Source organism: Momordica charantia (assembly GCF_013281855.1).
Source record: "Momordica charantia cultivar OHB3-1 chromosome 9 unlocalized genomic scaffold, Mcharantia_2.0 BLBB01000009.1, whole genome shotgun sequence".
Lineage (NCBI taxonomy): Eukaryota > Viridiplantae > Streptophyta > Magnoliopsida > Cucurbitales > Cucurbitaceae > Momordica > Momordica charantia.
The window spans coordinates 28,975,941-28,987,870 of NW_028275167.1; the positions used below are offsets into that span (position 1 = coordinate 28,975,941).

The 11,930-nt window shown below is 35.4% G+C and overlaps 3 protein-coding genes across 3 annotated transcripts; 1 reads left to right on the plus strand and 2 right to left on the minus strand.

The window, feature by feature from the left end:
- The first annotated feature begins 1,941 nt into the window (after positions 1-1,941).
- LOC111018633 (LOB domain-containing protein 40-like) lies at positions 1,942-3,842 on the plus strand. Its single transcript, XM_022294805.2, has 2 exons — positions 1,942-2,398; positions 3,121-3,842. The coding sequence occupies exons 1-2, from the start codon at positions 2,122-2,124 to the stop codon at positions 3,597-3,599; spliced, it is 756 nt and encodes a 251-aa protein (XP_022150497.2). The 5' UTR covers positions 1,942-2,121; the 3' UTR covers positions 3,600-3,842.
- Positions 3,843-6,044: 2,202 nt separating this feature from the next.
- On the minus strand, positions 6,045-8,172 carry BBX14 (B-box type zinc finger protein with CCT domain-containing protein). The gene is made up of 2 exons (XM_022294972.2): positions 6,556-8,172; positions 6,045-6,421 (listed from the first exon to the last, which is right to left on the minus strand). Exons 1-2 carry the CDS (start codon positions 7,459-7,461, stop codon positions 6,158-6,160), a joined length of 1,170 nt encoding a protein of 389 aa, XP_022150664.1. The 5' UTR covers positions 7,462-8,172; the 3' UTR covers positions 6,045-6,157.
- A 145-nt stretch (positions 8,173-8,317) lies between these two features.
- HMT-1 (Homocysteine S-methyltransferase family protein) lies at positions 8,318-11,703 on the minus strand. Its single transcript, XM_022294973.2, has 7 exons — positions 11,328-11,703; positions 11,172-11,228; positions 9,832-10,037; positions 9,608-9,737; positions 8,858-9,061; positions 8,708-8,779; positions 8,318-8,604 (listed from the first exon to the last, which is right to left on the minus strand). The coding sequence occupies exons 1-7, from the start codon at positions 11,496-11,498 to the stop codon at positions 8,458-8,460; spliced, it is 987 nt and encodes a 328-aa protein (XP_022150665.1). The 5' UTR covers positions 11,499-11,703; the 3' UTR covers positions 8,318-8,457.
- Between the last annotated feature and the right edge of the window lie 227 nt (positions 11,704-11,930).

Here is an 11,930-nt window from a genome sequence, read left to right on the forward strand (position 1 = left end):
TTATAAAGTTTAATCAGACAACAAAATCCCCATATTAATCAGAGAATCCAAGTCATCCGCCCAAAAAATGGAAACCACTTAATTACATAATTAAGCTTAATATGACCCACCCCCACAAAAACCATTTGCACTTTAGCGGTTTCTAAATTCCAAGGGCTGCATTTGAGGAATTAATTCTTTTATTTGATTATGTAAAATAGGCCAATTTTCCCAATATTGTTTTTGTTTTTCTTCTTTGTTAATTATCAAAGCCAAATGAGACACTCTAAACCGTGAGTCCATCGTTGATTGTGCCCTTAATTTCTGCTCTTCAAATTATATCCAAAATTCATCTAGAAAGTCGAAACTCAACCGAAATCAAATTAAAAATAATGATCAAAATTAAAATATTAGTAAAATCGAGACTTATCAAAGTGTTCCAATCTAGCTAAAAAGAACCTCAAAGTCTACAAAATAGTCTCATCCAACTACAAAAACACATATTTATGGTAGTAAAACAAGGTATTAATTAATTAACTCACGGTTTAGTCATAGTTAGGAGAATTTTTAAAGGAAGTTGCCACAATGTGGCAAGTGGCTGATCTGTTTTATGAAATACGGGGCATAAAATGACTTTACATATGATTATTTGTTATTGAGATTTATAAATTTTGGTATAATTATTCAACGGTTGATCTTGGTATTATTCAAACTTAATTTGTACAAAGCTTGATTTTCATTAAATTAATAATTTTTTTTTTTAGTTTTCACACTTTTTTTTTGTGTTGTTGACAATTTTTCTTTTTTGATAAAAAATTTTGTTGTTAAAACTCATCAGTGAATTTACACAACTTGAATAAAAATTCACTACTTGAATAAAGGGTAAAAGTTGTAACACCCATCAAAGTTTAGGGTTTAATCCAATGAAATTAAAACTATAAGGTCGTGGAACTTGATAGTATAAAAATTTTCTTTTTTCCCTAAATTTTATTTTTTCAATTATAAGTAATATTGAAAAGTAAACTATAATAAATCATTATATATAATATTAGTTTGTTCAAATTAAAATATAATTGACTTTTTATCCATATAAATAAACTAAAATTATTTTTACTTTTTAAAAATAAAAAATGATATGCTAAAAGAATTCCTTGTAGAATAAAATACTAAAAGTTATAACTTTATTATTATTTTATTTTTAGTAAAATAATTGGAACAAGAGGATTTTAACTCGTAAGTACCTCTGGATCAGAGACAGTTGCCAATTACTCTTGAATTAAGCTCATAACACTAAGAACTATAACTTTATATATACATAAACATCACTTTTTTTGGCACAAAAAACAAGAATTTTGCATGAATTGAAGTTTCAAACTCGAGACAACAACGTGCCCCTAATCCGTAAAAGCATATGGATCTGCATCTAAATGTGTTTGGTAAATTTAAATCATTAGATATATATACGAGAGAGAAATTATAAAAGTATTTTCGATCTATGTGGTGGATTTTTGAACCCACGTCCTCTCAATAATTTGTTTTTTCACTCCAAAATTAAAAAATTGATTGCCTCAACTCAAAGTAGCTAAAAAGGAATCTTATATTATTATTATTATTATGGGTAAATTTAGAATAGAATTGGTAGGGAGAGGAAAAGTGGTGGGTGGGGCAGAGGGTAGATTTTGGTCCCATGAAAGGCTTTGTACTTACTTGTGAGGCTTCCCCTAATTCCTAATTCCTACCACTGCATGCCCTCCACATTTCTATCTGCTTTGCTGTTTCTCTTTTGTCTCAATTTTCTTTTTTTAATATTATTTTTGCATTCCCACACCTTCAAGACAAAATCCCACTTTTTTTTTTTTTTTTAAATTTATTTTTATCCATTCAACTCTAATCCAACCACAACCACTGTTATTTTTGATCAATTGATCAAATTATCCCTCTCTTGATGATTGATGAAGATTCAAGAGTTTTATTTGGTAGCTCATTTTTTGGATTTGCAGATTCGGGATTTCCTTAAAGTTTGTTATGTAATGTTTAACATAGATTATATTTGTAAAAATCAGTGCCCACTCAACTCATCGAAGTTTGAAAACTAGGCAAGGAAGTGAAGTACCCTCAAAACCCCATTACGAAATTCCTCGAATGCCCTTGTTTGAAATTCTTAAATACCCCTCCCCCTCCCCCTCCCCCTCTTCTCTCCTAGCTTTAGAAATTAAATCATTTTGGAAAATGAGAATGAGCTGCAATGGGTGTCGAATTCTCCGAAAAGGTTGCAGCGATGAGTGTGTAATTAGGCCATGCCTTGAATGGATATCGTCGCCGGATTCTCAAGCCAACGCCACCATTTTCCTCGCCAAGTTCTACGGCCGCGCCGGCCTCTTCAACCTCATCACCGCCGCTTCTCAACACCTCCGCCCTGGTAATTTTTTCTCCTCCGCCCCCACCATAAATACTTTTTTTTTTCTTTTAATTCATATGAGTAATCTATCTACCCTTTTGGTTTAGTGGTGTCTATATATATAATTCGAACCTCTAACAATTTTTTAAAATGCATGTAATGTCCTACATAGTTAAACTAATATTTAAGTTGGTAGGTTTGAGGGTTTATTCTAATACTTTTAATTTATGTAATATTATTTTCTTTCTAATTCATATAGCTAATCACTTGTCATGTGGCTCGTACTAATCTCCAAGAGTTGAGAGTGTTATAGTCAACAAAATAAATTTAAAATGTTGATATGCAAAATCAAATTATACTTTTTTTAAATAATATATTACATCACAAATATCAGTAGGAGTTCTTATTTGTATTTAATGATTGTGGAATGAAGGATTTGAACCATCAACCTTAAAAATATAATGATGGTGAACTATATTCAAATGGACAGATTTGACTCCTGAAAAACTGATATAAAATTATACATCATGATATCAGATAATACTTTTTTGTTTCGGTTGCTTCCTCTCTTAATTATTTTTAGATTAAAGGAATTGTATCAAAATTTTAAGATTTAAAAATTTTTCTCTAATTTATCATTCCAAACATTTTGAATTACATAAAATTTTATATATATATATATATGACAAGAAACTAAAATTTTTGGCGGTGTCGTTGAGGATGTCTTGTTGTGTGTTTTTTAGCAATTTTCAAGTCGCTGCTGTACGAGGCGTGCGGGCGGATGGTGAATCCAGTGTACGGTTCCGTCGGATTGCTCTGCTCCGGCGACTGGGACAGGTGTCAGGCCGCCGTCGACGCCGTCTTGACCGGAACCATGAACGTCGAAACCAACGCGCCGCCTTCCAATGCCAATGTTTTATGCTGCGACATCCGCCACGTCTGTACCGACACCAACTTGGCCGCTCCCGGCGAGCCTCGCAAGGTCAAGGCTCGAAGCCGGTTCAAGAAGCCCGACCACCGGACCAAACCAAAATCTGGACCGGCTGAAATTTTGGGGAGCGGGTCTAATTGGGCAGAGTCGGGGGCGAACCGCCAGATTGAAATGGTGGATGCTTTGACGGTGAACCGGGGGAAACCAAACCGAGTTTTGAGGCATGGAAGCCGGTCTGAGAGGGTGGATAATGTTGAGCTGGAACTGACTCTTAACTCGGCTCAAAAATAAGAAGGAAGAAGAAATGGAATTAAAAAGAATTATCGTAAAATTATATTAGGAATTTAGGATTCCGACATGTGGTGGTGTTAAGAAGTTGAGGTCTATGTCGTGTATGTGTGTTTCATGCACAAGGCAGTTATTACAATGTACTGCGCTCTGTAATTTCAACTTTTTCCCTTCTTTTTATGTATAAAATATCTTGTAAGAATGAAAAAATAAATTTTTATATGACTACAGTTTTAGTGTATGTAATGAACTTTTATCCATTTTCACTATGGTAGTTGAATTTTGGAATTTTGATTTAGGTCTAAGAGTTTTATTCACTTTTAATTTTGATTATTAAATGTCCTTTTTTGTGTTTGATTTTTGGTTTTTAAAAAACAAGATTTTTATAAACAATTCAATTTTCTTTTTTTTTTTTCCTTTTTCAAAAACCATTTTGAAATTCTATGTAAATTAAAAAAAAAAAAAGTAAGTTTTTCAAAAACAGATTAATCTCATTTCTTCTCTTAATAGTCGACTTTTTTTTTCTTTCTCATATTTATCTTTAAAAAGTTTATTTTTCATTCTAAAACTTTTTTATTTCTAAATTTCTCTCTCCAAACTTTATTTTTATCTATCTAAAATTTTTATATTTTGAATATTTATTGTTATTTGTCTTTCTTTAGAATTTTTTGTATTTTTGTTTTTTCCTAACCGATAAATTTTATTTCTTTATCTAAAAATTTAATATTTTTCCTAATTTTTTTCTCTAAAAAATTTCATATTTTATAACTTTTTATGTTTCTTCGTAATCTATTTTTTTTTTCTAAAAATTATATTTTATTTTCTCGTTTAATTTTCTTTCACTATTAGTTTTATTTATCTTTGTATTTATTTATTTTATATAAAAATTATATTTTCCATCTTGTTTTTATCTTTAAATTTGTTTCCACTGTCATTTTTCTCTTTCTTTATAATTTTTTTTTATTTAACATATTTTTCCCTCGCGACTTTATTTTTTTCTCCAAAATTTTTCTTTTTGTCTTTAACTTTTCTTTCACTATTTTTTTTTCTAAATGTTTTTATTTATCTCTCTAAGATTTATTTTCCAAAAGTTTACTTACATATCTATTTCTAATGTAGTTTTCATGTCTCTACATTAGGGGAATACAAAAATTTCCATAGGATGGGATCCCAAAAATAGAAAATGCACGACCCCTTCCCCGATTCCATTTTTTAAATAAGTAATATATATATATTACATTTTTTTATATTTAAATTCTAAAAATAATTAAAAACATTTATAAAATCGATAATTTTTCTCGAGGACATCTCTCGGAACCAAGAACGAGGTGGAGACGGAGACTAAAAATTTTCACCAGCTCGAGAATGAGGTCCTCACTCGCACCCACATCATCTCTCTAATATGTATTTTCAATTTTCTAACTTTTTAAAAACACAAAACTAACTAAAATAGTTATCAAACGGGCCCTCAATTTTAAAAGTACTTGTTTGAAATTCTACGTTTAACCTCTATGTTAAAAGTAATAATTTAGACTGGATTTATGGTTTAGAATTAGATTAAAGAAAATGAGTTGAATTAAATGATTTGAATTAAATTGAATTCACTTGAGTTGGCATTATTATCTAAAATTTTATTACAAAATTATAGAAATATTGATTATTTAAAGATTTGTTTACAAATGTTTCCTCACATGAAAAGAAAAATAGTAGTTAAATATCATCTTTCGTTTTTATTAAAAATATTTATGTATTTTTTTTTCTAAAAGTTTTTTGAGAGTAAGAGATCTAAGGAAACAGAATTAAATAAGACATACGCGTAAGTGTGATAAATAAATAAAAGAATAGTTTAAAAAATAATTAAATAAAAAGTATAATGTTAGATTAATAAATTCATACGGGTCTGAACTAGGGATGAAATAGTTTTGGGCTTGTGAGTTCGGATCGATGGGGCTGAACTAGGGGTGAAATATTTTTGGGCCTATGATGTTGGACTCTTGATGGGCCCGAACTAGGATTGAAATATTTGAGCCCGTGATTTTGGACCCTTGATGGGCTGAACTAGGGACCGAAATCGTTTCGGCCACTGTTGGAAGTAACCTTCTATCGTTGACCACAAAAGAAAAAGAAAGAAAAGATATGTGGGTCCACTTAAAACTATCATTATCCGTTGGAAGAATAGAATATACATATGATACATTCATTCTCGTTGTCTGGTAATTTAATTAATAGAAAAAAAAATCCATCTTTTGTTCTTTTATCGAGTTGAGCGATTTAAATTTAATGTTGGAGATTCGAATATTAAATGAATTCTTTTGGATTCTTTATATCAACTGAGATTTGTCAATTGAATTGTGTTTATTGAACAACATGAAATAATTAGGGACATTTGTATGAAACAAGAGGGAGAGATTTCAGGTATGATTTTCTCATAAATGTAATAACCCCAACTTGGATAGAAGGCATTATTATTTTACATATTATTAGTACAAAATAAAGTTTCGCGATTAAAATTACGAGAGTAACAAATTGGGAAATAATATATATTAATATGATGTTAATAATCATAAATTAAAGGGAGGCAAAGGTGGTGGCGCAAAGCAAGACGATCTCTTCACAAACCTCCCTTTCATTCTGGGTCTCTTCTCTGCATTCAGTTTCCGAACTTCATATCTTATTTTCTTTGCAAATAATCTCGTCCTTCGCTTCTCTCTGTATCTCGACACTCGTGCTTCTCTCTCTCCTTCAACTCCGGCCGCCGCTTGTCGGCCAATTCCGCCGCCCAGTTCCCCGTAAGGCTGGTAATAGTACTCACTCTCCCACGTACCCTTCATAAAAATACACCTCACTTTCAGAGACGCAGCATTTACCATAACAACAATAACATTCTTAAGAATTAAACACTACAAACTATAGTAAAATACATTTTATAGGACGTAGAGGAGATGAGAAGGGAACAGACCATGCAATCCGGCCAGTAACAATTGACGACGTCGACGTCGAGATTCGGCCGAGCACCGGACGTCCATGGAGTTCCTCTGCTGCCCCAAGCTATTATCACTGCTTCACTATCCAAACTCAATGACACTTTCTTCTTGCTTTTTCCAATTTTGGTGTCTTCCATCTGATCAACTTCCCCGTTCTTCACAACCGCCATGACTTCCACCATCACCTTCTCTTCCTCGCCGCACGACGCCGTATTGCTGCAGAAGTCCATAAGGTTCAGCTCAAACGGTTCCCTCGTCGCATCGGCATCGGCGTCCAGCATCGGAGCAAATTCTTCCATCTCATCTTTCTCAATCTTAACAACTTGGTCGCTGTTCAAAGAGTACTCTTCCTTTGTGGTGGAGTCATCATCTATGGAGGCCGTCAGCCCCAGTTCTTCCATATCAAAGCACTCATTATCAAGCGAGTTTCCCAATAGACTCTCAACATCAGCCGCAAATTCAGCAGTATCCATATCGTACGAAAGATACCCATTTGAGTTTTCTTTTTCCAAACCAACTCTTGATTCAGGAACCCGATGGAGGAGGAGGAGCTGTTCTTCTTCGGTTTCTTCTTTAGGACTCACCTCCGGTACCTGAGGAAATGGCTTGCTCGCCGGAGCGCTCTTGCCTGGCCTAGGGGTGCGGGCCTTCCTGGTAAAGCCCTGGTGCCAAGAGGCGGCAGAAGAGGGTCTGAAAGAGGCAGTTTGCAAACGGACTCGCTCGTGCCTACGAGCCAATGGGTTGGCGGAGTGGACCGAAGCATCACAAGCTTGGCAGAGGAAAGCGTCATCGGCGGCGCAGAACCAGCGAGCCCGCTTGCTGATACAGCTATCGCAGGCTCGGGCGGTCTTGCCACCCTCCACGCCTTTCCTCGTCGTCATTGAATTCCAATAACCAGAAATCCTATAAGACTCAAAACTCACTCGAAGCACAGATGGAAGAAATGTAATATTCGACACTGTACATAGACCTCGAGAGTTGAGTCTGATATTTTTCTACTTGTCCGTCTTGGGGCCCTGGGAATGGCCCGCAGACTGCGCTTTTACAGTCAAATTCAGAACAGAGAAGGGTCTCGACTCTCAACTGGGGAGGAATTGCACTTTTAGGGAACTTTTTTACTCAAAAAGGAATTGCACTGTGTGGGCCCACAAAAGGGCCTTATCCACTTTCTCATTGGTTGAGGGATTGAAGTTCATCCGAAGGTTTGTTCTCTGATTGGCTGGGTAAATTTGTGGGGCACCCTAATTAAGAGGGATTGGGAAGAGTCCGAAACCAACCCATCACTCAAAGTCACCTCTCTCCGTGAAAGGGATACTTTTATTTTTGGTTCAACTAAAAGTTGAGATCTTGTTTAGGGGCCCCCCATCCCAAATTGCATTATCCATTACCCTTCTGTCTCTAATCCCATTCTTCTCGCCTCCTTCCTTTTATTCCAAGTTGAGTATGAACAATTCTCCTCCACTTTTTAACTTTTCCCAGAAAGAATAAGATTTTCTCAGCCCAGCTGGAGTTGCTCAAATCAGTTGAGATTTTACACACACACACACACACACATGCACACTTGCAAATATTTACCTAATCTAATAAGGGATTGGAATTCTGTCAGTTTTTATGTTTCAGCTCACAAACTTCCAAGTTGTCTTAGCATCCAAAGTTTACATTGTCTTGATCCATCCCCTCTCCAGATTTTTGTCATTCTTTGAAATAAAATATAAAATATGATCTACAAATGTAACAGGTTACAATATTTTACCCCCATTTTATTCGAATATCATGAGCAGGAGAAACTGCGGGCTTTCTTTAACTAGCCTTTTGAGTTGGATACAGTAAAAATCTCTAAAGTCAATAAAGTATGGCGAAGTACAACTCGTAACACCTCAATCTGAGCTTTCTTTCAAAACCTTTGAAACAGCTCGGGTGGTAGATGGTGTCGTCCGACAACATCCTCCAATGAATTTAGCTCCCAAATCGCGCCATCTTGAACTAAATGATTCGAATTTGTCATCCCCAAAACAATTTGATGGCTACCAAAACCAGAGCACTAAATTAGTTATGAAAATATCGCAAAGTAGGCCCCCAGAAGCCATGAAAATATCAGAGTGGGGGAGGACAGAATAAGTTACTCACCAGCCATTTTTTGGCTCTGCCATCCCATACCTCGCCACTATTCGGATAAACAACTATGGGCTTGTCTGTTAACTGAAGGAAACATTTTGCTTTCAAAACCAGTGAACATGAAAAAAATATCAAATCAGCTATAAGAGGTTTAGTTCCTACCTCTTTGAACTTGCAAATGAGAGCTTCAATAAAATGAGGAGGCGTACAATTTATGCCAACTGCATTTACTTTGTTACTTTTATTAATAGCCCGAAGACACTCCTCAAAGCTCTCTCCAGACGGGGCATTCTTACCATCTACGGAGCTAAAGCAGATCCAAGATGGAATCTGGACGTTTTCTTCTTCTAGCAGCTCCACACAGGCCTACTTTTTTTAATTTGGACCAGAAAGGGGAGGGGGGACACAAAAGCAAGATAGGTTGGAAACAAGATCACAGAGAGGATAGAAAAGAAAGCAAATTGGAAAAACAATTGAAACAAGCATCCTGACATGCTCATGGCAATAATCAGAAACATTCACATTGTTCTTCCATTTCTCAGCATTATGTTGCCACAGACAAGACCAACAAAATGGGGTTTTATAATTGAAGTTTATGAACTAAAATGGATCGCTTGAAAGTATTATAACCAACACAGGTAAGTTATTATGATCACGGATAAGTTAATAAATCAAGCAGGTTATAAATTAAGACCTAATCATGCAATGGATGCCCCATAGACGATGCCATATTCAAATTACCTTGATCCCTTGAAATGAACTACTCATAAATTCAGACGAACAGATAAAAATACGTACTATAATATGTTTCCTCAAATATTATATGGTTCAGACCAAAGCATAACAATATAAGTTACAGTGGTATCACCAGTGCAGCAAACCTGGTATAAGAAGATCTGGCATAAAACAAACCTGGGCTTCAAGTTTATTGGGAATAGTCTCAAATGCAAGTAAGTCTGGGCATGCATTGACAAGGACCTGCAATCTGCGTCGATGAAAATCCTTCAGCTTGTCCACATTCACATCTGGCCCATAATTCCCACTGGTTTGGGGGGGAGTTGGGGATGGAATTCGTTTAGTTCCAAGGCATAAATTTATAAACTCCTTAATTTCAAATTTTGATATGTATCAGTCACCTGTACTCTGAGCCATCAGCAAGATAAGCACCATAGCTTCCAATGGATGCTGCAACCAAAGCCCTATTGTATTTATGCCCTGGGATACTCTTCACAGAATTCCAAAAACTATCACGAGCTTCCACAGCCAATTTAACACTCTTTTCTAAGAGCAACTCCCCTTCTTCCGTGGACAACCCCTTCGATAAAAACCCGGGAATAGTGGCCTATAATAGAACAAAATGCATGACGATAGAGAGTAATTAACTGGCTTGAATACTGGTTTATATTATTGGTATTCTGTTCATAATTTAGAAGGAATTATTTATATAAGATTATTAGACTTTGTAAGAAAATTTAAGGCACAAACGGATGTAATATTTTACGCTTCAATTTTATTTCAGGTTTAAGAAAAGATTGGGAATTCTAGTATGGTCATATAATAAAGTTGTGAAAACTGAAAACTCATAAAGAGAAGTGCATTTAAATTCAGTATATTGATCAATACAAAATCTAAGCTTAACAAAAGCATGTCATTTTCAATAGCAAAAGAAGCTCTTTTACATTGTGATGGCCATGTAGCATGACCAACTAAATATCACCAAGTACAGTCTTTATAATCTCACGGACTAATAGCTTCCTTCACTCTACAACATTTGACATTGGAAAACTTATAGGATATTTATCTTAGATAGATCGTGCCATGCTTTGAATAGGAATCTTGATTTCTAGCTTGCACTATCTCACAATTGAGCTATCAGAAGGTGGTTAAATATATATATATATATATTTTGATAAGAAATGAAACTTTCATTGAGAAAAATGAAAAGAGATACAAGAAAAACAAAAGGGGCCTAAAAAAAACAGCCCAGAGAGGAGTCCCAAGGTGGTTAAATATTAGTATGCACAGAGACATAACCATTCCAGTTACTAAATACTGTGACCTAGATGATGTCACTGTTAGCAACATCTGGTTATAATGCTTTCACAATTTGGGTCCACTAACTACAACACCTAGAATGTCCACAAATCTTACTCCACAAGAAGCACTTTAATCCAATTCATTTAACTTGATCAAAATTCTCCGCATTCATCGAGTGTACATACAATGGAGTCCAATTTAGGATCATCATTTCACAACAGAACAGAAATGCTCATTTTGATCTTTAACTTGAATGCAAGAGGAGTTATCACTTTGATATCTATGCATTATGTTCATTAGCATCAAAATATCCAATTTAAATCATCAAGTTATAAACAAACCACAGTATAAAAGCCGTCAGAGGATGCATCGTACAGAATATTTCACATACGCTGTCGAAAAACGAATGAACAAAGCTCGGTCCATTCGAATTACAAACCTGGTAAGATGAAGAAACCACAATATCTGCTCCAGCCTCCAAGTACTCCAAATGGACCTGCACGTTCAATCAGATCAATGCGCAAGCGCATCAATGAGTACGTGACGCACCGAAACGAACGAAAAATCAAAGAGAACAGAGACGATGAGAAAGAACCTTCTTGATTAGGTCAGGATCCTTAATAAGGCAAACAGCGCTCCAGAGTGGATCGTTAATGACAGCACCGTGTTTCTCAAGCTGCGTGGCGAAACCTCCATCAATGACGGCACAACCTCCTGCGTTCTCTATCAAATCATCCAACAATGTCGTCGCTTTCTTCATCACCATTTCCTCTTCCCGTCGCCTCTCTTACTCTTCGTTCCTTGAAAATCCGATTACGTATTCAACGCCGGCGACCAAGGAGACGCGATTGGTCGACAAAATCAATATGGATGTTGTCGCTCTGTCTCCGAACGTGGACGCCTTTACATTCAGATTCTCCGGGCGGTCGGTTTCTTCTTCGTATTTTCGCTTTCTCAAGGCAATGCGCGCCAATATTACGGTTTTTGTAGCCCTCGGGGTTGGTGAAGGATGCCCAATCCAAGTCCATTTTCAAATTCAAATGGGCCCAAGCCAAGCCCACCCACGCCTCTGAAATTTTCATAGCTGCCTTTAAAGTTTAAACAATACCATTATTATTATTATTATTATTATTATTTTGAGACAAAACAATACCATTATTGAAACAGAGATGCTAAAAGAATTACATATATCATAGAA

What these genes read in the sequence shown, in the direction of transcription:
- LOC111018633 (XM_022294805.2), top strand. Translation starts at nt 2,122, where the DNA reads ATGCCCTTGTTTGAAATTCTTAAATACCCCTCCCCCTCCCCCTCCCCC. An exon ending in TTCTCAACACCTCCGCCCTG is followed by an intron (nt 2,399 to 3,120) that starts GTAATTTTTTCT and finishes TGTGTTTTTTAG; the next exon opens with CAATTTTCAAGTCGCTGCTG.
- BBX14 (XM_022294972.2), bottom strand. Translation starts at nt 7,461, where the DNA reads ATGACGACGAGGAAAGGCGTGGAGGGTGGCAAGACCGCCCGAGCCTGC. An exon ending in GTTACTGGCCGGATTGCATG is followed by an intron (nt 6,422 to 6,555) that starts GTCTGTTCCCTT and finishes ATTTTTATGAAG; the next exon opens with GGTACGTGGGAGAGTGAGTA.
- HMT-1 (XM_022294973.2), bottom strand. Translation starts at nt 11,498, where the DNA reads ATGGTGATGAAGAAAGCGACGACATTGTTGGATGATTTGATAGAGAAC. An exon ending in ATCCTGACCTAATCAAGAAG is followed by an intron (nt 11,229 to 11,327) that starts GTTCTTTCTCAT and finishes TTGAACGTGCAG; the next exon opens with GTCCATTTGGAGTACTTGGA. An exon ending in TGGTTTCTTCATCTTACCAG is followed by an intron (nt 10,038 to 11,171) that starts GTTTGTAATTCG and finishes GTTCTATTATAG; the next exon opens with GCCACTATTCCCGGGTTTTT.